The 26704-nt window shown below is 38.1% G+C and overlaps 1 protein-coding gene across 3 annotated transcripts in view; it reads left to right on the top strand.

The window, feature by feature from the left end:
- Kon (chondroitin sulfate proteoglycan 4-like protein) overlaps positions 1-26704 on the top strand; it is a 322078-nt gene that overhangs the window by 254943 nt on the left and 40431 nt on the right. For 2 of the 3 annotated variants that reach the window (XM_076443111.1, XM_076443112.1), the window contains exons 6-7: positions 13431-14025; positions 21606-21860. In XM_076443111.1, the coding sequence (XP_076299226.1) occupies positions 13431-14025; positions 21606-21860 (850 nt within the window). Of the gene's footprint in view, positions 1-13430; positions 14026-15014; positions 15096-21605; positions 21861-26704 lie in introns of those variants that run through there. The other variant, XM_076443113.1, reaches the window with a different exon arrangement.

The following is a 26704-nucleotide window of genomic DNA, read 5'->3' as shown; positions in this document are numbered from 1 at the left end:
CCGACAGGACGGCCCTTGCACCATACAATATTTCGGTGCAGCGTTCACTTCAAATAATTTTCATGTCGCCAATTTTGAAGTATCCGTATTTTTAAAAACGGGGCCGTAAAGAGGACACTTGGGGCTATATTATCATTATTTTTATTTTTTTTATTTTCTGGTGCTTTCATAGCAATGCACCTGTTTAAAACAATTGCGAAATAAACTATGAAAACAAATATTTTCTGAACTGAAATAATTTTTATTAAATACTCTGATGGTTTCACTATGAGTAACCAAAACTAAGTTTCATCAATTTGCTAGTTTAGCCGTTATAATTTAATGAAAAACTTGTGACACACAACTCATATTACATGTCCGTAAAACCAACAGTTTTCAAGATTTCAAAGAATTCTTCGAGATACGTCTATATTTTGCTAAAGACTGCAACATATTCAAATTTGAACAAAATTCGAAACAGTAGTCCTATCTCGCATGGAAAGATTCATGTGCACTAATTGTATATGTATATGTAGATTAACTCTCATGGAAGTATGGATACTCGAAAATAATTAAAAATTAAAACAATTAGAAGAAACTGCGATTTACATAGATCAATCGTAAGCAAAAAAATTCAAATTGCAATTTTTGAGAGAAAACCTCTCTTAAATCCATTTACTTCGTTATTACTTTATTGTCGGAGCCACGAAGAAAAACTCGGACATCTCCCTATACCTCAATAGCAATTATGTGCTATAAACCTTGCAGACCTCCACGGTCAGTTATGGGCTGCAGCTAATCATCTTGGGGTTTCCCGTCAAACCCGCACACCATGTGCAGTGACTCTTTTATCTGTCTTCCACTTGGAAGACACTTTTGGCCAAGTAGAGATGGGACACCTTTCATGTAGTGAAAAAACATTTTCAATTTGTTTATGTCCAACAAGTAGTCCAATACAATGCCCGAATTACTATATAATTGAAATACAATGTAATTCAATTCTGTAATTGAATTAGCAAAACTCTGAGTGGGTTAAGATATTACACCGTTACCGCCCACTACTACGCGATTGTCGGGGTGGCAAGGCGCCATCTCGTATGGGTCCGAACTGGTGACATTGTATTGATGCGAGCGTGAGAAGAAGCGTCCCAGGCAGGACTACGGTGACGTGTCTCTAGGAACGAATGAGCGGCCGATTGGATCAGAGCGGAGGAGGCAGACCTCGTTTCACACGCATTTTCGGCTGTCGACGAAATATTGGCTACAGCGGCCACACATACCATGTAGCGTGCAGCGTCGAAGTCAAAACATTGGGACTACGGGCGCGGCTGTGGTGGCAGATAGGCAGACCCAGCAATGATTGGCTCGATTTGTTTATGTGCCGTTCCCGAGGCTGTTCTCTATGGAGAGGTTTATGACAGGTCATTACTATTGAGCTGGAAGTCGACACTTTATCGGACATGACGTGTTGACTTGTGTTAAATTAAAAAGTACTTTACAGTAAAACATTATGAGTAGGACGCGTTAAAAACAGCTTTCTGGAAAATAGCTTCGCTGTCGATCGCCCAATAATGACCCGACCATTTGCATGCCCAATGTTTTACAGCCGCTACGCTATCGTACGTCGTACAGTGGTGCAAAATCCCCAAAACATGGCAATAATTCGTTTATTATGTCATTTTTAAAAATCTATGTGTATTGAAATACATTACAGTATTAATGCATCGATCATAGATTGTAATAGAACCTAACCCAAACACTGACATTGGAAAGAACTGTGACATACATTTGAAGGAAAAAATTTTGTCTCATTTCTTTGTTGTTTTTGCGTATATGCACTCCTTGATTTTCGAAAGTTTCATAGTGTAGATATTACTCAGTGCGGTGAGTACATTACTTTAAATTATAAAAAATGCAAAGCTAATCATTAATTTTTTTTGTATACATATTATTAAGACCCTATGGTGCCACCGATTTTTATTTGGTTATAATCCAAAAATTTGCGACTTTATGTTACTTTTCCACAAATAAGGTCACAATGGTTTTAGAAAGTGCGAGATAAACGATTATTTCGAATCCACATTTATTAATATTAAGATTTTTAAAACTAAGAAAATATGAAAAAACTATCCGAATACCCAAAGTCACAAGTTTTTCATTAAATTATATCATAGTGTAACCATAAGAGTATTTAATAAAAATGATTTCAGTTGAAAAAATATTTGTTTTCATAGTTTATTTTGCAATTGTTTTTTAAACAGGCGCATTGCTATCATACCGCCAGAAAATTGAAAAAAAAAATTATGATAATATAGCCCCAAGTGTCCTCTTTACGGCCCCGTTTTTAAAAATACGGATACTTCAAAATTGGCGACATGACAATTATTTGAAGTGAACGCTGTTTCGTCCTACGCCGGACGAAAATTGAAATTATTTGATTTTCCTCCTACGTCGTCAGACGGCGAGGCCCCATGATACCCCAAGATACGGCGGAGGATGCAGCGGAGGACGAGAAATGGTTTGCAGTAGTTGTCGGCAATGCCAGCATTGTTCCCCATAGCTCCCCGTAACGACCCTAGTGCTCTATGCTATACCAGGTATAGGAAGGTATTGCATGGTATAGATATAGATATAGTATAGGTACCTAGTGCAGGAGGCGGCGAAGGACGAAAAATGATTTGAAGCTTCCCGAAACCTTGCGATCCGCCTAGACACACGTACACGCTGCCCGAGCGGTTACTGTGTGAGTGCGCCGCGCGGTACGGCTGGTCAAAGTCAAGCCTGCTTGCAGAGCCTCCCGAATAGACATCTTGCTGCCGAATAATGAAAACTACGCTTCGAAAACGCAAAAGTAGACCATCTTAGACACCGTGCGCAATAGATTGATCTTTTATCTAGCGATTGAGACTACGTAGTGGTTCCAAATGTGTATAATAGAGAAATGGTTTGTCAGTTACCGAACCCTTGCGATCCGGCTAGGCACACGTACACGCTGCCCGAGCGGCGAGTGTGTAAGTGCGCCGCGTGGTACAGACATCTTGCTGCCGAAGATTGAAAATTACGCTTCGAAAACGCAAAATTAGGCCAACTTAGACACCATGTGCAATAGATTGATCTTTTATCTAGCGATTGAGACTACGTAGTGGTTCCAAATGTGTATAATAGAGAAATGGTTTGTCAGTTACCGAACCCTTGCGATCCGTCTAGGCACACGTACACGCTGCCCGAGTGACGAGTGTGTGAGTGCGCCGCGCGGTACAGCATCTTGCTGCCGAATAATTAAAATTATGCCTCGAAAACGCAAAAGTTGGCCATCTTAGACACCATACGCATTAGATTGATCTTTTATCTAGCGATTGAGACTACGTAGTGGTTCCAAATGTGTATAATAGAGAAATGGTTTGTCAGTTACACACTGACGCTGTATCATCGTGAGCCGTATAGTGACGTCACGTTTACGTATGAAGCCTAACTTACCGGGAACATGCTTTTTCTCGTCCACTGTTTTACCGATACAGCAGAAACAGATATTAGCGCCCCGTAGCGAAAAATGCCGGACCTATACTTGGATCCTAAACCTCCGTTGAGGGGTATGTTTCCGTACTTTACAAAGTGTGTGTTTAAACACGTATGGTTTAACATAATAAACGTTGCATTGGCATTGTATGTGACCTCGCAACTTCTGTTGCTGTCTGATTTTTCTATAAGAACCCTAAATTTCTCGATATTTAAGAAAATAGCAGTGGCAGCACTGTCGCGCCGCCCAATTTTTGTCGAACTCCGCTACATGCTGCCGAATAATGAAAATTACGCCTCGAAAACGCAAAAGTAGGCCATTTTAGACAGCAACGGCAATTGGTGGGTCTTTTATCTATCGATTGTGACTACGTAGGGGCTCCAAATGTGCATTAGCGAGACGTACTTTGTAAAGTACGAAACCCTTGCAATCCTCGTGTACATATACAGTGTCTAGCGGTGTGTTAGGGTGCCACCACACTCTCCTCAAGCCGGACCCACACCCTTAATCGCGATCAGAGCTTGCCCGGCCAGGTTTCGTGGTCCACCCGCGGCAGTCAACTGAAAGTTCGACGCTCGGCGGCCATTAATCCAGGGGTTGAGCATGTTTTCGCAGCAGTTTTTCGCCACATTTGCGCCCCGGGCCATGCCGGCCGTTACGTCTAATTACATGGTCCGCGACTAACCGCCGGACTTTTTCCTTCCATGGATCCACGGAAATCCGGGGAACCATAGAGGTTTTCCGGGCCCTCGTTAGAGTATGATTCATGGCGGAAACTGCCACCATTCTCCGGCTGGCCTTTGTCCCTTTGACAGCTCTGACCCTGAAACTGCTATTATCGGCGCTATTACGCGGCTTGAATGACAAGCGATGCCCCGCGACGATTTTCGAACTTCTAGTCAATTGGAAGACGAAACTGCGTTCGGACACGCGGAAGTTGCCGGACAATCGGGCTAATCCTCTAACGCCCAACTTTATTTAGTCGCAAAATAGAGTCCCATACCTCGCGCTGTTTCCCAGGAGTGACTGCAAATACGTTCCCAAATAGCATACGACGTCTTAAAGACGTCCATTTTACGTCTATTTCAAGTCTGAAAGTCCTAAGAAGACTCTTTAACGTTTACGTCTTTAAGACCATAAACAGTGTGGTTTTTATGTACCCATAATCTGGCAGTATTAGCATTGGTATTATTTGTTCGAGTTAGTGTTTTTGCTTCAATTTAAATTTTTCCATTTCAACTCTTCAATTTTTCAAATTTCAATATCAACATCTATGTCAACCCTTCGACTTCAACTTCAATTTTTCAATTTCATCTCTTCAATTTTTCTAATTTCGATTTCAACATCAATTTCAAGTTCAATTTCTATTTCAACTTCAACTCTTCCATTTCAACTTCGGCTTCAATTTCCATTTCAACTTCAATTTCAACTCTTCGATTTCAACTTCAATTTTTTAAATTTCATCTTCAATTACCATTTCAACTTCAACTTTTCAATTTCGACCTTAATTTCAATTTCAACTTCTTCGATTTCAATTTAAACTCTTTGATTTCAACTTCAATCTTTCAATTTCAACTTCGATTTCAACTCTTCAAATTTCCATTTCAACTTCAATTTCAACTCTTTGATTTCAACTTCAATCTTTCAATTTCAACTTCGTCTTCAATTTCAATTTCAACTTCGATTTCAACTCTTCAAATTTCCATTTCAACTTCAATTTCAACTCTTTGATTTCAACTTCAATCTTTCAATTTCAACTTCGTCTTCAATTTCAATTTCAACTCTCCGATTTCAACTTCAATTTTTCAAATTTCAATTACAACTCTACAAATTTTTAAAATATCAACTACCACTCTCTTCAATTTTTCAAATTACAATTTCAATTTCAATCTTTCAATTTCGACTTCAATTTCAACTCTTCAATTTTTCAAATTCCAATCTCCATTTCAACTCCAATTTCAACTTCAATTTCAACTGTTCAAATTTCCATTTCAACTTCAATTTCAACTCTTTGGTTTCAACTTTAAGCTTTCAATCTCCATTTCAACTCCAATTTCAACTCTTCAAAATTCAATCTCCATTTCAACTCCAATTTCAACTCTTCAAAATTCAATCTCCATTTCAACTCCAATTTCAACTCTTCAAAATTCAATCTCCATTTCAACTCCACTTTCAACTTGAATTTCAACTCTTTAAATTTCCATTTCAATTTCAATTTCAACTCTTTGATTTCAACTTCAATCTTTCAATTTCGACTTCAATTTCAACTCTTCAATTTTTCAAATTTCAATCTCCATTTCAACTTCAATTTCAACTCTTCAAATTTCCATTTCAACTTCAATTTCAACTCTTTGATTTCAACTTTAATCTTTCAATTTCAATTTCTACTTCACTTTTTTAATCTCATCTTTGACTTCAATTTGCATTTCAACTTCAATTCCAACTTCAATTTCCATTTCAACTTCTTCAATTTCAACTTCAGTTTCTCAATTTTATCTTCGACTTCAATTTCCATATCAACTCTTCGATTTCAATTTGAACTCTTCAATTTCACCTTAAACTTGAAATTAAGCTACAATTTCAACTCTTCAATTTCAACTTCAATTTCTACTGTAATTTCAACTTCAATTTCTACTCTTCAATTGTAATTTTTCAATTTCAACTTCAATTTCAACTTGAATTTCAACTTCAAATTGAACTAGAATTTCAACTCTTCACTTTCAACTTCAATTTTTATTATTTTTATAGTGATTTAATTGCAATTGTTATTTATATAACACTTTTTAAGCCAATTCCACATGCGTTCTTCTGATAAAGCTAGGTTGAAATTTAAAGTCGTTTTTGTCGAAATCTATTTTTAATCTTAGCTTCTGTTAATTCAAGTAACATTTATGGACCTTTAAGACTTGTTAGGGACGTCTTAAAGACCTGTCGAATGTCCTACAAACGTCTCCTGAACGTCTTTTAGACGTCAAACACACGTCTGTAAGACGTACCGTTTTCTAACACAAGACGTTCAGAAGAAGTTCGGAAGAAGAACTGCAGACGACTTTAAGACGTCTGTAAGACATCTTCGCTGTTTTGTCAATTCAACATGCGTTCTTCTGATAAAGCTAGGTTTAACTTTAAACTCGTTTTTGTCGAAATCTATTTTTACTCTCAGCTTCTTTTAATTTAATTAACATTTATGGACCTTTAAGACTTCTTAGGGACGTCTTGGAGACCTCTTGACTGTCGTACGACCGTCTCATGTGAGTTTTCTAGACGTCAAACAGGCATCTTAGAGACGTACCGTTTTCTAACAAAAAACGTTCAGGAGACGTTCGGAAGACGTTCGTAGGACTTTCGGGTCATCTTTAAGACGTCAAATGTACAACTGCAGACGTCTTTAAAACGTCTTTAAGAGGTCTTTGTGCTTTTTGGGTTCATTGCTCGCGCAAGTTACTTCTCGTCGCAATAATCTCTGGAATAATTTACATTTTTGCTACTCGTCATTTTAACTTTTCCGCGCAGTTGGCTTCTCTGCAGAGTTCCAGCAACGGTCGATAAGTTCTTGAAAGCCATCACGAAAGAATTGACCATCTTGCGCATTCAACCACTTCCGTCTTTTCCAAACTCAGACTTCATCCCCACACGATTTCCTTCTTTTCCGAAATTTCGAGGAACATCTTCGAGACTGCCAGTTTGAAACCAATGAAGACTTGGGAAGCCACTGCGAGGAAGTTGCTGAAGACTCCGGGTCATCAATTCTTGCATCACAGCTCTCGAGAACTATCTTTCGACAAGATGCTTGCAGAAAGATTGAAAACGACGTTGAAAAATGAAAATGCAAATTGAATTATTAAAGCGTCGCACAGTGCATCGGAATGCCCGTTTTTGGACAAAATTCCATATCTTAAAAATTATAAATGGTATAAAACAATGTTTCAAATAAAAGTTATAGGGTATGGGGAGGGGAAGAGTATATGATGATTGTATTTGTTTGATATTCTTGTAACCTTGAGAAGCTCTATGGAGATTACTTTTAAAATTTCACACGGTAATGTATACTTTTGATTATGTGTTCTAATAGGTGAGGTTAAGACATTTTCAAAACATTACAAAAACATTATTTTTGCATACATCGTTGTCAAGATATAAGTATCTAAATGTTTGAAAGTTTAAAATTAACGATTTCTCAATTTTCTCGAAAACCGTTGGTTTTACGAGGAAAAGTAATATGACATAAAAGAGGCGGAATGTGAAAATCTACAGGTTTTGTTAAACACATTTTTCGATGCGATAAGTAGCTCAGGAGATATTCGAGCAAAGTGGGTTTAAAATTAATGATTTCTCCATTTTCTCGAAAACCGTTGGTTTTACGAGGAAAAGTAATAGAACATAGAAGATGCGCAATGTAAAAATCTACAAATTTTGTTGAACACATTTTTAGATGCGATAAGTAGCTTAGAAGATATTCGAGCAAAATGAGTTTAAAATTCACGTTTTCTCAATTTCCTCGAAAACCGTTGGTTTTACGAGGAAAAGTAATATGACATAAAAGATGCGGAATGTGAAAATCCACAGGTTTTGTTGAACACATTTTTAGCTGCGAAAAGTAGCTTAGAAGATATTTGAGCAAAATGAGTTTAAAATTAACGATTTCTCAATTTTCTCGAAAACCGTTGGTTTTACGAGGAAAAGTAATATGACATAAAAGAGGCGGAATGTGAAAATCTACAGGTTTTGTTAAACACATTTTTCGATGCGATACGTAGCTCAGGAGATATTCGAGCAAAGTGGGTTTAAAATTAATGATTTCTCCATTTTCTCGAAAACCGTTGGTTTTACGAGGAAAAGTAATAGAACATAGAAGATGCGCAATGTAAAAGTCTACAAATTTTGTTGAACACATTTTTAGATGCGGTAAGTAGCTTAGAAGATATTCGAGCAAAATGAGTTTAAAATTCACGTTTTCTCAATTTCCTCGAAAACCGTTGGTTTTACGAGGAAAAGTAATATAACATAAAAGATGCGGAATGTGAAAATCTACAGGTTTTGTTAAACACATTTTTAGCTGCGATAAGTAGCTTAGAAGATATTCGAGCAACATGAGTTTAAAATTCACGTTATCTCAATTTTCTCGAAAACCGTTGGTTTTACGATGTATGCATATTTTCCAAAAATATCGTGGAGGAGTTTCGAGGAGTATTTTTTTAAACCTTCATTAAAATTACAAAAAGCGTTGCAACTTCTGCTACTAAGTCCATTCCAAAAAAGTGAACATGAGAATCGAAACAGTGTAAAAATTCGAAGTACTTACCCTCAAAAACGCGTTCCATTTCAAATAATACAAACTTTTAACTTTCATCACACTCGTACATTAGCTCGATTAGATGATGAATTTCAGCTGAAATATTTGGCTCGCACGCCAAAAATTGGCAGGGCATCGTGAACGAATCTCACTTCTTATTTTAGTAATGTATATTAAAGAACCCTCCAGAGACGGCATTGTATAATAACACGGAAGTTTATTTTTTTATTTTTGCCCCATGACAACGCAGTGTGCGTCGTTCCGTTGATTAAAATACGTCGTGTCTCCAGAAATTAAAATCTGGAAGAATTCTCTATTCATTCCACGTATTTGTATCGCCGTATTAAAAAACGATACAATTTACGTATCTCTCCCTCGATAGCAATCCGCGAATTTCAAAGCGTGCAAAACACACCGAAAGAAGAGATTGAAATGAGAGTAATCGTCCTAAAACCGCATACCGGTGCAATAACGAATTCATATTTCACCGAAACTTCGAATACGCGAGAACTCAAATACTCGCAAAACATGGGTTGCAAAACGCGTATTCGCGATTATCGATATCGCTTTTCCCACTGCCCCGTCGTCACATTTGCCGCGATTGGCCCCTCTTCCGCCCCATATTTTATTACAAGAACCTGTAAACATTCGTTTATTACCGAGGCAGGGAATCGGCTGATTAACAAACATAGGGTAAACTCTACGATGATTGGCACCTTGAGCCAAAATAATAGTAAAAATCTTTTTATCTTTTTTTGTAATGTTTAAACGAGCTTAACTTGCTATGACGTCATACCGATATATGGAAATACCGATAAAAATTTCCTGATATTTCATAATCTTTTTAAATAAAGATTTAAAACCGAGATATACGTATATGATAGTGATATTTTCCGATGCCGATTATAATTGTCGCATTGTTGCTATTCGGAAATGCATGTTTCTTAAATGCATATTTGAGATATTAAAAGAATCCCTTGGGTCTAGGAGGATAAGCATGGTCCAGCGGTCCCACCCACAATTTTTATTGATATTGTGTGGAAAACAATGGTTTTACGTTGAAAGATAACCCCCTAAAATTTTAAGTCGCTAACCCTTCATATATAAGGGTGATATGAGGGCAAATACGCTTAGCTGTATCATTTTTTATCTCGGTTGTTAATTATAGTATTCAGATAAAAAAAACGAAAATACTCGAACTAAAAATACTTACCCCCTTCATATCATATATTTTTTTCACCATTGTGATCAAATTATTAAGGGTAGAGAAAAATCATTTAATTGTTTAGGGGTGGAAAGTGCTAGCAATCCTTCGAGTGACCACTCGAAAAAAATTTCCAAAAAATTCAAGAACAATGTTCTGTTATCTGTCTAATATACAGGGTCATCCGTTTTTAAACGGCCAAACGTTAACCAGCTGTAGAGGACCCCAAATGGAACAACTTTTACCCTTATCACTGTTTTTGTTTCGGCCTTGATTTCCAGATAATTGCAAAAAACCATCGTTTTTTGAGTTTACATAAAATTAAATATCTCAGGACTCCAATGATGAATCTTGATGGTTTTTCCTTTGTTTAGTTTAAAATAAGGAGGGGCATCTTTTTTACTGAATAAACTTTTTTGTATGACCTCCGGATATTTGCAATCAAAACAAATTGATGCTTCCAGCTTCCAAATAACAGATCAGATGTTAGAATTATTTAATGCCCAAATGTACAATAGAGAAGAAATACCAAAAAAATCACCTGGTACCTTGCTCGCTGGTGAAACTAAGAATAGCGGCAATGACAGTGATATATATTGAGTATTTGTTTGCTTATTTTGGTGTGTGTGTGTGTATTTGTTTATTATATTTTATTGTATTGTATTGTATTTGATTGTGTTATGTGATGCTCTGAGTGTTCAGTTCGTAGAGTTCATTAATAAATCTCACTACAACTTTTTAAGATATGCATTGAAGAAGGTAGTTTCAAAACTTGCTATGTCCATTCCTTAAAAGTGTTAAAATAGATTATGATTTATTTTTAGGACATTTATGATTTTACTGGAATGTAACTCAGTAGTACAGATTTCAACATTTTTTTCAACATACATATTATACATAATAAGCATACTTCATTTCACAACTGAAACTCCCACATGTTACAATTCATTTTATTTATAATAAAGAATGTTGATAATATCTAGAACGATTCATATGATTCATTTAATTAGGTAATAGGTTCGATATGCGGCAATAACCTAAAACTTGTAATATGTCATCTGTCTTTGTTGCGTCCCAATCGCGCAAGCGCAACGTGTCTCCCATGCGCCTTACTCGATCCCCGTCGCGCTTGCGCATATTGCTGGTCATCAGAGAAGGGGTACTGTGTTCCCCTCGCAAGTCCCAAGGTCGGACTCGTCTGTCCACTCTGATTAGGGCAGGCCTGTCCAACACGCGGCCCACTGTAACGTTACGCGTCATCAAAGTTGCCCGTGAAACCATTTGGGTTGGCCAGGCCTGTATTACGGTGTTTAAATTGGGGTTTTATGATACTTGATGTATCAATCTCAGGTATGGAATAGCATTAGCACAATACAACAATATTTCCCGCTTAGCACCGTTGTTTACCCTGCACTAAGTTGGGGGGGGGATATTATTAGTCACATCTATCGTATAAAAATTGTTGCGCCTGCAGAGGATTTACTGTAGTACTTTTTACCCCGGGAAACGTTGTTCAAAATTTGTTGTCGCGAATGCCTCTAAGGCTGTATTTTATTGCGAGAACAGGCGAGCGTGTTGGCAATAAACAAAATGGTTTATATATTAAAAGTATCGCGCGAAAATATGGTTATGCTCGGAACACGTGCCCGGGGGTGGTACGTCAAAAGAGAGAGAGAGAGCGAGAGGGAGAAAGTCACATGAAATAGAGAGATCTGTGCCGGACTAATAATAAAACAGGAATTCGGGAGGGCGTCGGGGGATGCGTTTAACACGGCTAAATCAATTTGGCGTCACGTTTCGCGCGTAACAGCCGAACTTTCCCGGCGGCGAAAGATGCAAACGGCCAGGTAATTCGAGCCGAACAGTTAAGAAACTCCGAATTCCGCTAACGCTCCGTTAACGGTTTAACGGGTCCATTCAGAGAGCGGAGTCGCAACCCGGCGAAGAAGTCAACTGCGAAATTCTAACTCGATCGCGAATACCCCCGGGCGGCGTTGTTACAGAGTTTTAACGTTATTCCCTAATACCCGACACCGTGGATCGAGACCCTATCCCGTGTCCAGTTCTATTCGATCCGGATTCGATCCGGATTCGCCAGTGTCCGAACCCCGCATTCCGCTCCAAATTTCACTGGAAAACCAGCATCGCGTATTTCCCCTTTCGCTTTCGCATTTTGTCGTTGTTGCGTTTAACGCCGCGCTGTGATAAATAAATAAATAAATAAATGCTATTGGGTTCACTAATTGTTCACTATGGGTTCACTAATTGTGCTGAAGCTAGTCAAGTAAGGCAAAAAACGTGAGGCAAAAATTTCTTTTTAACAATTAGTCAACTTTGAGCGCGGATATCTAGGAAACTATGCGTCCTAGCGATAAGACCATTCCATACAAAATTAAAGCTGACAAAATGTGCCACAAGATTGATTGGATTCAGTTTTTCGCTATCTCGCATAGTTTCCGAGATATCCGCGCTCAAAGTTCACTAATTGTGCTGAAGAGTTAGCTAGTCAAATAAAAGCATTTCTTTTTCACAATTAATGGACTTTGAGCGAGGATATCTCGAAAACTATGCGTCCTAGCGATAAGACCATTCTATACAAAATTAAAGCTGACAAAATGTACCACAAGATTGATTGGATTCAGTTTTCCGCTATCTCGCATAGTTTCCGAGATATCCGCGCTCAAAGTTCACTAATTGTGCTGAAGAGTTACCTAGTCAAATAAGGCAATTTGTAAACTTTGACCGCGGATATCTCGGTAGCTATGCGAGATACCGAAAAACTGAATGCAATCAATTTTGTGGCACATTTTGTCAGCTTCAATTTTGTATATAATAGTCTTATCGCTAGGACACATAGTTTCCGAGATATAAGCGGAAAACCGAAAAAGGTAACTTCTACGTGCCCCCCTGTAGCCCGCTCACCTCCCAGGAGTAGGGACTTTTAGTATGTTTACCTCCTAACTAGTCCAAACAAAGTCCCAAAGTTAAAAATTGTGTTGCTCCATTTCCCTCTACGCCCCCTTATGAGCATTGACTGGACTATAAGGAAAGTTGTTCAGAATGATGATTATATCGAAATCGGTAAGGTATACCATGATCTGTATAATTACTGATATAATACACTGTACAAGAGAAAACGAAGAAGTTCTAACCACACACCTTGGGGAAACTCGTACGGCAAGGTATGAACATAGTTTTTCCTCGTTAGCGTCGTCGCACCGACCCTCGCGGAACCTTCACGCCATTTTGGCTAACAATACAGTAGCTTGACGCGGCGCGTCGGTAATTACACATGTTGGCACCGCAACGTTAACAAGGTCGAACTATAATTTCTATCGAAGCGCTGGGGGAAGGGGAACGGTCCGGAAGTTCGCTCGGGAGTCCCTTCTCACGATGCCTCGACTTCCTTTCAATTTTCTCCGACCGGGTTGTTGCAGATGGGAGTTCGAGTTGAAGACGGCCGCGGAGACCGGTCTGTTGCTGTACAACACCGGGCAATCGTCGTACGCCGATTACCTCGGAATCGAGTTGTTCGAGGGTAAAATACGTCTGCTGATGAACAAAGGGAACGGGCCGACGGAGTTGATACACGGCGCGCCGGTAAACGACGGCAAATGGCACCGAGTGGTCGTCGATTTCAATCCGAGCGGAATCGGGATCACGGTGGACCGTCAGGAAAGAACGATCAGCCTGCCCAGCGGGGGCAACCGGTACCTGGACCTGGCGGACACCCTGTACATAGGTGGAACGGAGTTGAACAAGCGCGCCAGAGCCCTCGGCAAAGGTCTCAAGTCCGGGGACCTGAGCTACAAGGGCTGTCTGCGAAGTATGCAGCTGGACAACAAGGACCTCGGCCTGCCGGACGTCAAGATCAGCCAGGGGATCGTGGTCGGCTGTGTTTGGGGATTCCCGTGCATCGAGGCGGAGCCCTGCCAACCCGACGCCGTTTGCTCCCAGCTGGGTGTCACCTCGTTTAAGTGCGACTGCGATCAACCGTTGTGCATCAAGCCCAGCTACGCCGAGGATTACAAGGCAAATATTGAACGATCCTGCTCTACCCCGTCCCGCGCCTCGCTCCTACTACCCATGGCATTTATCCTTTAACTCGCTATATCTTGGCGAGAAATGATCGTAGTATCATGATCCGAAATACTCGATTCTAACGGGCATCTGCGTCAACAGAAGTATCGCATTCTGCTGCGAGAAAGAGCCGGTATACGCTGGCAGAATGCAGGTACAAGCTGACGACAGAATGCTGGCACAAGGTGACGACAGAATGTTGGCAGAATCCAGGCACAAGCTGTCGACAGAATGTTGGCACAAGCGGACGACAGAATGTTGACAGAATGCAGGCACAAACTGTCGACAGAATGTTGCCAGGGTGTGCCGGCACAAGCTGACGACAGAATGTTGACAGAATGCAGGCACAAACTGTCGACAGAATGTTGCCAGGGTGTGCCGGCACAAGCTGACGACAGAATGCTGGCACAAGGTGAGGACAGAATGTTGGCAGAATGCAGGCACAAGCTGTCAACAGAATGTTGGCAGATTGCAGGCACAAGCTGTCGACAGAATGTTAGCAGAATGCAGGCACAAGCTGTCGACAGAATGTTGGCAGGGTGTGCCGGCAAAAGCTGACGACAGAATGCTGGCACAAGGTGAGGACAGAATGTTGGCAGAATGCAGGCACAAGCTGTCAACAGAATGTTGGAAGATTGCAGGCACAAGCTGTCGACAGAATGTTAGCAGAATGCAGGCACAAGCTGTCGACAGAATGTTAGCAGAATGCAGGCACAAGCTGACGACAGAATGTTGGCAGAATGCAGGCACAAGCTGTCGACAGAATGTTGGCAGATTGCAGGTACAAGCTGTCGACAGAATGTTGGCACAATCTGCCGACAGAATGTTGACAGAATGCAGGCACAAGCTGTCGACAGAATGTTGACAGGGTGTGCCGGCACAAGCTGACAACAGAATGCTGGCAGAATGCAGGCACAAGCTGTCGACAGAATGTTGGCAAAATGCAGGCACGAGTCACCTCGTTTAAGTGCGACAGCGATCAACCGTTGTGCATCAAGCCCAGCTACGCCGAGGATTACAAGACAAATATTGAACGATCTACCCTCCTCTACCCCCGTACCGCACCACGCTTCTACTATCCATGGCGCAGCGGGCGCTTCGATCGAGGTACCCGCTGCTCTGCCGCTTTATCGCGAAAATATTGTTACTGTTCCGCCGTTTTTCTTGAGCAATTATTGGACGTAAACAACCTAAGTGCATGGTTTACGTGGCCGTGCTGCTGCCTCCGTGCCCGCGCGCCATGCATTGATGAATAAAATTTTCAAGAAACACAACACGGCCAGGAACACAAAGATCGGTACTCGGTGCCGTTAACCCTGTTGCTCCATCGCGACACCAGACGGTTCCGATGTTTTACGATCGTTCAGACAAATATTACTGAACACAGGATGTTCTTTCATGAGCCTAGGATGAGATACGGCGAATTATACAGGGTGAGTCCGAAGAAACAGAACACCTAAATATCTGCGTTACTTTTCGTTGTACAAAAAAATTTCTTCGGACAAAGTGACACTGTTTGAAGGACCACATGTAACGGTGTTAGGGTAAAAATTTTCGAGGTCAGTTTTTATGAGATTTCAAGGTCTTTGATATTTTTTTAAATGGAATGAGGTATTTTTTAATACATCAATCGATGCAGCTGGACATTCGTTATAAGAAAGTACTAACCCATGTATGTCGAAAAGTTAATAGTTCAAGAGATATTTCAATTTAAATAACTCTAAAACACCATTATAAATAGTTGGTACAGTCATTTGGTTCGAAAAAAGAGGTTACCTGGAAAGTTTTCCGGGAGTTTTGAAAATGTGTAATTTTATAGATTTCGATGTGCTCTTTCCGAATTTCAACATTGCCACCTCGTATCTTTGCCGCTCGCGCCGCCATATTGGAAAAATAACGCCTAATAGCAGTTTTTTGGCAATATCTCCTTTCCGACTCATTTTACGATAAAGACATTTATATACAAAATTAAACTAGAGAAAATTTCCTACAATTTATGTAATAACAATTTTTTTATAAAATCAATAGTTTTGGCGTACGAGCGCCGCAAAGTGTACTGCAACATGCGCGTTTTGGCTAAAAAACTCATTTCATTTTACCACCTTGAGGTAGAGTAAGCGGCGCGCTTTCTCTATCGTGGTGTCCCCAGTAGGCCTAATCCACATGCAATGCACACTTTCGAAATTTGGCGCAATCTTCTTCGCTTTGCTAAAAGAAGCAAAAATAAAAAAAATTTTTTTTTAATTTTTTATTATGTAGCCTATCATACCAAAAAACTTTTATAGAAACACTTTTTTAATAACGACAACGTCTTCTGAGATATTCTGCTGATCTCATTTCAGCAGGACAACCTGTATACATATGTATGTATTGAATTATGTACATTTTGAAAATTTTTCCATGTTTGAAATGAGAAATTAACATTTTTTAAAATGTTTCCATGTTTAATTTAATTATTTATTTTGTCTTTACGCACAGCAAAATATTTTTCGTAAATATACGAAAAACACGTGTTGGTGTAGATGAATAATAGTTTGCCGCGCTCGTACGCCAAAACTATTGATTTTACAAAAGAAATTGTTATTACATAAATTGTTGGAAATTTTCTCTAATTTAATTTTGTATATAAATATTTTTATCGTAAAATAAGTCGGAAACGAGATATTGTCAAAAAACTGCTATTAGGCGCCATTTTTCCAATATGGCGGCGCGAGCGGCAAAAATACGAGGTGGCAAAGTTGAAATTCGGAAAGAGCACATCGAAATCTATAAGATTACACATTTTTAAAACTCCCGGAAAACTTTCCAGATAAATCTACCAAATGACTGTATTACTAGTGTAAATTGAAGAGTTGACATTGAAATTGAAAAATTGACGTTGAAAATGAAATTGAAGATTTAAAATTAACGAAATTAAAATTGAAAATGTGAAGATGAAATTGAAAAATTGACGTTGAAATTGAAGGGTTGATATTGAAATTGACGTTGGAATTGAAAAATTGAAATTGAAGAGTTGAAATTAACGAAGTGTAATTGAAAAATTGAAGTTGAAATGGAAAAGTAGAAATTGAAGCTGAAATGGAATAGTTGAAGTTGACGTTGAAATAGAAGAGTTGAAATTGAAGTTGAAATGGAAGAGTGGAAATTGAAGTTGAAATGGAAGAGTAGAAATTGAAGTGGAAAATGAAGTTGAAGAGTTGATATTGAAATTGAAGTTGAAATGGAAAATTTGATGTTGAAATTGAAATTGAAGGGTTGATATTGAAATTGACGTTGGAATTGAAAAATTGAAATTGAAGAGTTGAAATTAACGAAGTGTAATTGAAAAATTGAAGTTGAAATGGAAAAGTAGACATTGAAGCTGAAATGGAATAGTTGAAGTTGACGTTGAAATAGAAGAGTTGAAATTGAAGTTGAAATGGAAGAGTGGAAATTGAAGTTGAAATGGAAGAGTAGAAATTGAAGTTGTAAATGAAGTTGAAATGGGAGAGTTAAAACTGAAGTTGAAATGGAAAAATTGAAGTTGAAAATGAAGTTGAAGAGTTGATATTGAAATTGAAGTTGAAATGGAAAATTTGATGTTGAAATTGAAATTGAAGGGTTGATATTGAAATTGACGTTGGAATTGAAAAATTGAAATTGAAGAGTTGAAATTAACGAAGTGTAATTGAAAAATTGAAGTTGAAATGGAAAAGTAGACATTGAAGCTGAAATGGAATAGTTGAAGTTGACGTTGAAATAGAAGAGTTGAAATTGAAGTTGAAATGGAAGAGTGGAAATTGAAGTTGAAATGGAAGAGTAGAAATTGAAGTTGTAAATGAAGTTGAAATGGGAGAGTTAAAACTGAAGTTGAAATGGAAAAATTGAAGTTGAAAATGAAGTTGAAGAGTTGATATTGAAATTGAAGTTGAAATGGAAAATTTGATGTTGAAATTGAAATTGAAGGGTTGATATTGAAATTGACGTTGGAATTGAAAAATTGAAATTGAAGAGTTGAAATTAACGAAGTGTAATTGAAAAATTGAAGTTGAAATGGAAAAGTAGACATTGAAGCTGAAATGGAATAGTTGAAGTTGACGTTGAAATAGAAGAGTTGAAATTGAAGTTGAAATGGAAGAGTGGAAATTGAAGTTGAAATGGAAGAGTAGAAATTGAAGTTGTAAATGAAGTTGAAATGGGAGAGTTAAAACTGAAGTTGAAATGGAAAAATTGAAGTTGAAAATGAAGTTGAAGAGTTGATATTGAAATTGAAGTTGAAATGGAAAATTTGATGTTGAAATTGAAATTGAAGAGTTGAAATTAACGAATTGAAATTGAAAAATTTAATAGTTGAAATTAACGAATTTAAATTGAAAAATTGAAATTGAAATTGAAATTGATGGTAGCGTTTACTTACTTGTGTAACGCCTTAGTACGACAGTAATGGTGTTTTAGAGTTATTTAAATCGAAATATCTCGTGAACTACTAACTTTTCGATATGCATGGGTTAGTACTTTTTTATAACGAATGTCCAGCATTTAAAAAAATATCGATGACCTTGATAAAAAAAATGACCTCGAAAATTTATTCCTTGACACCGTTACACGTGGCCCTTCAAACAGTGTAACTTTGTCCTAAGAAGTGTTTTTGTACAACGAAAAGTAACGGAGATATTTAAGTGTTCTGTTTCTTCGGAGTTACCCTGTATACTCGGCAAGAGGCATCGGGGAGTAATGTTTCCGAATAAAATCTGTCGCGACGTTTATCAGAGCACCAAGCTGCTAGGAGACTTCGAAAAGCGGGGAAAAGCATGCTCGAAATCCAGATGCGCGGTGTGATTGCGAGGAATGATTGAGATAGGATGAGCACCCCATGAGGGGTGAAGAGAAAAATTTGCATGAAACGGATTACAGAGGTACGGGAGGTGGAGAGGGCGGACAAAATTTTGTAAGCAAGACGACGGAGCTGAAGGATCTACCTCCGCTCCGTATTTAGCCAGCTAAATTTAAGTCGGTAGAGGGACGTACGATCAGATTTTCTTACACAGAGGGGAGTATCGAAAAAGCGGGTACGCCCACGTGAGCAAATTTTTCGTCAGATAACGAGAATATGGACTTGTCCGCCCTCATGCATATCGATTCAGAGGAAAATTCAGAGAGAGCCATCGAATTTTAGAAAATCCCGTTATTCCGCATCTGGTTCGCGCAGCAAACATTGCGACAAAGAAAAGCGAGCGTGCTTCGGCAATTTATTTAGTTGCCCTGAGACGTGTTCACAGGCAGTAGTAGACTCTGATCCGATTTTGCTTTAAACCAGGCCTGGCCAACCCAAATGGTTTCACGGGACACTTTGATGACACGTAACGGTACAGCGGGCCGCTTGTTGGCCAGGCCTGCTTTAAACGGTCAATGCCAGTGACGCACCCAGGGGGGAGCCAAGGGGCCAAGTCCCCTCCAAGAAAAAAATGTTTAGCTTCCAAAATTAAAATCGCGGAATAGCCCTGGGTACCGTTGACAGATATTTCGGCTAAAAAAAGAAAAAGGTCATCACGCAAAACTTAGGGCTGGGTTCAACTCGCCCCCCCCCCCCACGATTACATCCTGGGTGCGTCACTGGTCAATGCGGTCATTGTCGATTGCCGTTTCTCTACCTTTCTAGATTTTTATTGTATACATATACGTCTAAATAATCAATATTACATTGAAAACTACACTCCTCAAAAGAATTAACGGATCACTTGTGCGAACCCGAAAAATTGCTCCCACTTTACGTGATCATAACTCCGTCAAAAATTGCCGTATCGATATCGTTGAACAATGGTTTGAAAGCCTGAAACCTCTAGTTTCAGATGCTCTGTTTCAAATTGTTGCTATATTGGTTTTTACAAAGTTATAGCGAGATAAAGACAACATTGACGGTTAACGAAAATTTTGTGCAAATTTGGAACATCACACGGGGAGCAAAAAATTTTTTTGATAAATTGCGTTAATATCATTTGGAACGCCTATCTTTCCTGTGTAAATTGTGTGGTTGTTGAATATTGTGCGATTTTTTTTATTCGAGTTATTCAATGTTGAAGTAAATATGGGCTTTTTAACTTTAACTGGCTACAGAAAGCGAAAAAATTATCGTAGAATCTTGTGCGAAACAGCAATAGAAAGAGCGCTTCTTTCTCTTCAAATCAACGTGAAAAAATCTACGGGAAATGATGTATAGCATGTTAAAAAAAAAATTTCCGCGCGTGGTACTGGAAAAACCACATTTTCTTGGAATTGTGCAAGCTTAACGAATTTTCTCAAGGTTAAAAACCGTTCGTACCGTAATGTCCCTATTTTTCCCTAATTCTGCAAAGTTTCAACTTCAATTTAAAAAAAATTTCATCGCTCTAGCTCATTTCTATCTTAAGTTCTTCGATTTTGAATCGAGTTTGGTCCTGTAGGGCGCAGCGGTGCGACGGTAGCGTATTCAGAGATGTTCAAACACAGCTGCTATAGGTAAAAAATTGTCGCAGCGAGTTCATGGGGTACTCAATCGAATCGGCAGAAACTCTGCTTCAATCTGACGTTCGGATCATGGTATTACGATCATTCCTTGCCGAGATATAGCGAGTTAAAGGAAAAATGGAAATTGTGCATTTTTAAAGCATATTTTCAGAAACACCTGGTACATCGAAATGTTAATGAAATGGAAAAAACAAAAGGAGTGCCTTGTAGAGAAAGAAACGCTCTTTCTCTTACTGTTTCGCACAAGATTCTACGATAATTTTTTCGCTTTCTGGATCCAGTTAAAGTTAAAAAGCCCATATTTACTTCAACGTTGAATAACTCGATTAAAAAAAATCGCACAATATTCAACAACCACACGATGTACACAGGAAAGATAGCCCTTCCAAATGATAGTAACGCGATTTATCAAAAAAATTTGTTGCTCCCCATGTGATGTTCCAAAGTTGCACAAAATTTTTGTTAACCGTCAATGTTGTCTTCATCTCGCTATAACTTTGTAAAAAACCAACGTAGCAACAATTTGAAACAGAGCATCTGAAACTGGAGGTTTCAGGCTTTCAAACCGTTGTTCAACGATATCGATACGGCAAGTTTTGACGGAGTTATGATCACGTAAAGTGTAAGCAATTTTTCGGGTTCGCACAAGTGATCCCTTAATTCTTTTGACGAGTGTAGATACATACAGGGGATCCAAGAAATTTTCTCGAAAATGCTGAGTGCTGAGCATTCCAGCATGGGTTTAAAGATGAAGACCACCAGGTAGGTCGACGACACCCTGTCCATGGTATGGAGTTTGTCGAAATTCAATTCCGAAAGTTCCCGGCCAGTTGTATTATTCCAGCCCGAATTCATATTATCGGCGGATCGGTTTAATATTGACAATGTCCGAGCCAGTTTCCAGTCGCAGTGTCCGCGCTGCACCATAACGATTATACTACCATCCCCGGCGGACTGTATCTATACATCATGTCCGTGGTACATCCCGTTTTTGCGGGGCGGCCTCTCGTCGCAGCACGGTCACACGTGTTCGGTCTCGAATGTTGCAGGTGTATTCGAAAGGAAATTTACCCGTGAACCTGGAGATACTCTCGCTGAGCCCGCTGCTCGTATCCGAGGGTGCACACGTGCCGGTGACGAGTGATAACATTGCCATGGTATTAGACATCGCTAAATATGGGGTCGAGGAGGACGGCGTTATCTTCACCCTGGTTACGCCGCCCACCTACGGGAACCTGAACCTGGACCTCCTAACGACCCGAACAGAGCACTCCTTCACTCTCGAAGACATTAATCGAGATAAGGTAATACCCTAACCACCGAAACACATGCTTGCCGTCGAATCCTCAAGGGGGACACGTGACCGGAATAAAATCCACGCTGGAACGAGAACGGGTCCCGCCGATGATCGATAACGTGCATGTGCGTCGGCCAATGACTAATTATTAGTGTTATCGACCTGTCGCAAACTAAAAACCCCTTCCCAAACTTCAATTTCCATTTCAACTCCTCCATTTCAACTTAATTTCTATTCTTCCATTTCAACTTCAATTTCTACTCTTCCATTTCAACTTCAATTTTTATTATTTTTATAGTGATTTAATTGCAATTGTTAGTTTTATTACACTTTTTATGTCAATTCCACATGCTTCTTCTGATAAAGCTAGGTTTAACTTTAAACTCGTTTTTGTCGAAATCTATTTTTACTCTTCCCTTCTTTTCATTTAATTAACATTTATGTACCATTAAGACTTCTTGGGGACGTCTTAAAGACCTCTCGAATGTCGTACGATCGTCTAATGAACGTCGTCTAGACGTAAAACAGACGTCTTAGAGACGTACCGTTTTCTAACACAAGACATTCAGGAAACGTTCGAAGGCGTTCGTAGGATATTCGCGGCATCTTTAAGACGTCTGAATGTCCAACAGCAGACGTCTTTGAACTATCTGGGAAGTCTATGACATTATTTGATAATAATTTTTTTTCGATGGTTCTATTTCCGCTATCGAAAGAGCAAGGCTCCTCTCTGCCCAGTGGAACTTCTCGTATCATACCGTAACATCAGAACGCTCCACTCCCAGAACATTCTGTTACACGAACAAGTTTTCAGACTTTCGCGTGACATAGTTATATACTTCGCCTTTACCTTTTAGAAAGATTACCCGCACGTTTCATTAACATTGTTAACAGGATATAGTTAAACTTGTTAAAAAGTTCATGGAATTTAACAGCATGGAAGATTTCGTCGTGTTCCGCTTATTAGTACCGATAACGAAGGTTTCCCGGTACTTCGGAGGTTAAGTTAAGGTACAAGTACTATATGCGTGTTTTCAAAGTTGGCGTCGATCAGTGTTGTTGATGATCAGCGTTGCTGTCGGTCAAACCTGGCTTCGGAGAATTCCATAATTTGCGGTCCGTATACATTTCTTGGACTTCTTAACTTAGAATAGCAGCGTAGATCAACGACTTGGTTTTTCTTTCTCAACCGCCGCGCCGCACAGTGGGCTGGATCGAGAAATTTAGTGACATCTTGTTATAACTCTTGAACCATAAGAGATATCGGGATGAAATTTGCACTAAAATTCATTTAAAAAATAGTGAATTTTAACTGTAAACAAATAACATTTTTTCTATTTTGTTAAACAATAATTGTTAATTAATTTTCATTGAATTTTTCTATTAAAATAATATTGTTTAAGTATAATCTTCCAAACTATTTTTTACTCTCTCTTACTAAATATGTATTTTATATTTACATTTCATACATGTAATGTTTTATAGAATATGTAAAATATAAATTCAAGAAATCTTTTTATAATCAACGCATACAAAATGTACTGAGGAGGTAAAAACGTCTCACAAGCGTGTCAAAAGATATTTTTTATAATAATTTATAATAATTATAAATAATTTTTCAATTTAATTGTTTTAAAATCATGTCTATTCTATATATTACGACGTTTGTTATTTCGTATTATTTCATGTATGTGTAATGTGTTTATAAAAGATGAAAATATCAACAAAAAGATAACAAATATAAAAGATAAGCCAATTATCTTACCAAAACGTTTTTAAATTGATGTTAACTGGTAAACTTTTGGTCAATTTGTTTAGTAATAATAATAATAATAACAATAATAATAATAATAATTTGTTTATTTTGTCAATATGGATCACTGTGGTCTCTCCAAAGATTTTGTTTCAACCAAACGTAGATAGAACGTTGGATCTTAGTCAAAACCTTATCTGTAGCATAGCATAAACATCCCGCAACTCGATAATCTAAACAGTTCGCTAGAAGACTTTCTCAATTGTTAACTATGATTCAATGACAGATGTACTTACCCAAAAACAGTGATACTCACTAAGAAACTCTTAGTCTAGTTATATTATTACCGGTCATTATATTTTTAACAATAAATTTTTTTTATTTAATTAATTGTTAAAAATTACATACTTGTTTTAGGTAGGTACGAACTTTGAATGCAATTGCAAAACTATTCATATTTGGATGGTATTTAAGTACTATATGTGAGTTGCTATGCGTCAGGTGGCACGTCCCGATAACTTTAAACAATCATAATTTCCAATATCGGATCGGTTCGGATATGATTTTTGTGGGGATATGTAGAGGAAGGTCCAATGAAAATGATCTGACTTATCCGATTAGGTGCCGTTAGGTCCTCTAAAAGATACACCTCGCAAATTCTAAGAAAGTATATAGATTTTATTCATTTCATTAAATATTAATTTTTAATAGATTGCGAGTAACCATCCTCAACTAACAGCGTTAATTGTTACCGCAAAGGACTGTTCTTCATTTACACAAAAGACCCAGAAGAAATATTAAATCGGGTAATCAGGACACCTCGATGAAAAGAAGCAATTTTTCGCTGAAAAATACTGCATCCCAAATGTCTATCTTTGTGAATTTATATTAACTACAGTTTTTGTGAACGAACATTAATATTTTCCGCTTCGATGTTGATGGACATTTAGGAAGCAATACGAATTTATTAGAAATCGATATGAGAAAGTCGATTCTTTCGTGAAATGTCACTAAATTTCTCGATCCAGCCCACTGTGCGCCGCGCCGCGCCGCACAGTGGGTAAAATCGACGTTCTAGCTGTTCACGCCTATTTCACCATTATTTCAATACATAAAGACCACATTAAATAGGTCGTTGGATTCGTCTTGCCGTCAGCTATAACATTATTGAATAAAAAATATATAGTTATAAATAAATAATGAAGGTGACCACAATTTTTTATTGAAAAAAAATTTTTTTTGGAAAGTTTTTGTATTGATATTTGTAAAAGACTGTGTACTGATTACTTTTCGTAGGAAACATTTTTTTGTCACACCACCGGAAATGTCTGAAAACTCGTGTGAATAATGAATAATTTGGCCACGATTTCGATCGAACTCACCACTGTGCGCGTGTCACGCGACGCTTTAAACTATCATAACTTCGGAAAATGGATTATACTGGAACTAAATTTTGCACGATCTTTTAGAGGAGATCTTGCCGAAAATGTCCCACTTTGTCAGAACATGGACATCCCCGGACATTTTAACTTATCCCTTGTCAAAGGTGAAAAACTTCGACAATTTTCCTTAGTTGATTAAATATTTTTTTTTCTAATAAATTATGAACAATGATGTTTAGTTCCTGGTGCGTTCTCAACATAGATATACATTCTTCATATAAAAAAAAATTGGTCACTTAATCTTCAGTAGGTTTTCCAGTACATCATTATGAAGACAAGGAATTTTTTCGGTGATAAATCGTATCTGAAAAAGTTTGATCTTTGAATGTTTATTGCAACGAGAGTTTTTAATAGCTTTAATTAATATTATCGTTTTCGAATGTAATAGACATTTAAGAGACATTGTGCATTCGTTAAAAATCGATATGAGGACTTTGAGTTTTTAGCCCGTGAACAGCTAGAACGTCGATTTTACCCACTGTGCGCCGCGCCGAATGCTGATCTTAACCTAACCTCTTTGTAAAATCCTTATGTTTAATTCATTTTTTTCGGAACTTGGCGCGTTGAAAATTGAACTCTTCTCGTTATTAAATACTCCCTCTGTCCCATAATAATAGTAGAAAAAGAAAATATACATGGTGTCCCACATAACACTTTTCACGATTTTTCAAGTACTTGCGATAATCTGATAAAAAAATTTTTCAACAAAAGTTGATCAGTATTCGATTGGCTATATATTGCAATAAAAAAAGTTCGACATTTTTTTTCTCTTTTGGTATTGTCAAGGCCATATCTATTTTTTTAAATGGCTCTTTGTATTTTTGACTTAACTTATTTAAATTATTGACCTTCGGATATTGACCTTGAAGACTTCTTAGGGACGTCTTAAAACCTCCTAAACGTCTTTTAGACGTCAAACAGACGTCCTTAAGACGTAGCGTTTTCTAATACAAGACGTTCAGGAGAAGTTCGGAAGACGTTTGTAAGACATTCGGGACATCTTTGAGACGTCTAAATGTCCAAATTCAGACGACTTTAAGACGTCTTTGTGCTATCTGAGTAATATATTGTGGGACAGAAGTACTTCATTAGAATTCCTCTAATTTTTTTTTTTTGCATTTTCCTCAATCGTTCAATAGATTAAAGAAATAAGTTTCTTAAAAAATGGCGATAAAGTCTGCGAGATAAAATTAAATAACATTGTTGGGTGTAAAAGAAGAGGTTCAGCAGAAGACCATGATTACTCAATCCAAAAAAGAGGAGCACAACCAGTCTGAACAATCTCGATATATGTCACTGAAATACATTAGATGCAGCCATTAATAATTTCCTAAACCAGAACCCATTATAATGTTGCATTTATCATCCTAATGACTCGTCATACTCATTCGATCTGATAAATGGCAACAATGACGAGCATCGCAAACGATGGCGAATATATATGATATAATTACTAAAATTGATACACTAAAGCGGAGATGAATTACAACTCTCGGTCTAATATAGCCACTTTTAGAAAAATTCAGGACGTGACGAGGTCACAACATATTGCACGTCTATAACTTCGTCTTCAATTTCCATTTCAACTCTTCGATTTCAACTTCAATTTTTCAATTTCGACCTCAATTTCAACTTCAATTTCAATTTCAACTCTTC

This window comes from Lasioglossum baleicum, chromosome 18 (assembly GCF_051020765.1).
Source record: "Lasioglossum baleicum chromosome 18, iyLasBale1, whole genome shotgun sequence".
NCBI classification, from domain to species: Eukaryota; Metazoa; Arthropoda; class Insecta; order Hymenoptera; family Halictidae; genus Lasioglossum; species Lasioglossum baleicum.
This window is presented reverse-complemented; position numbering and strand designations above follow the sequence as displayed.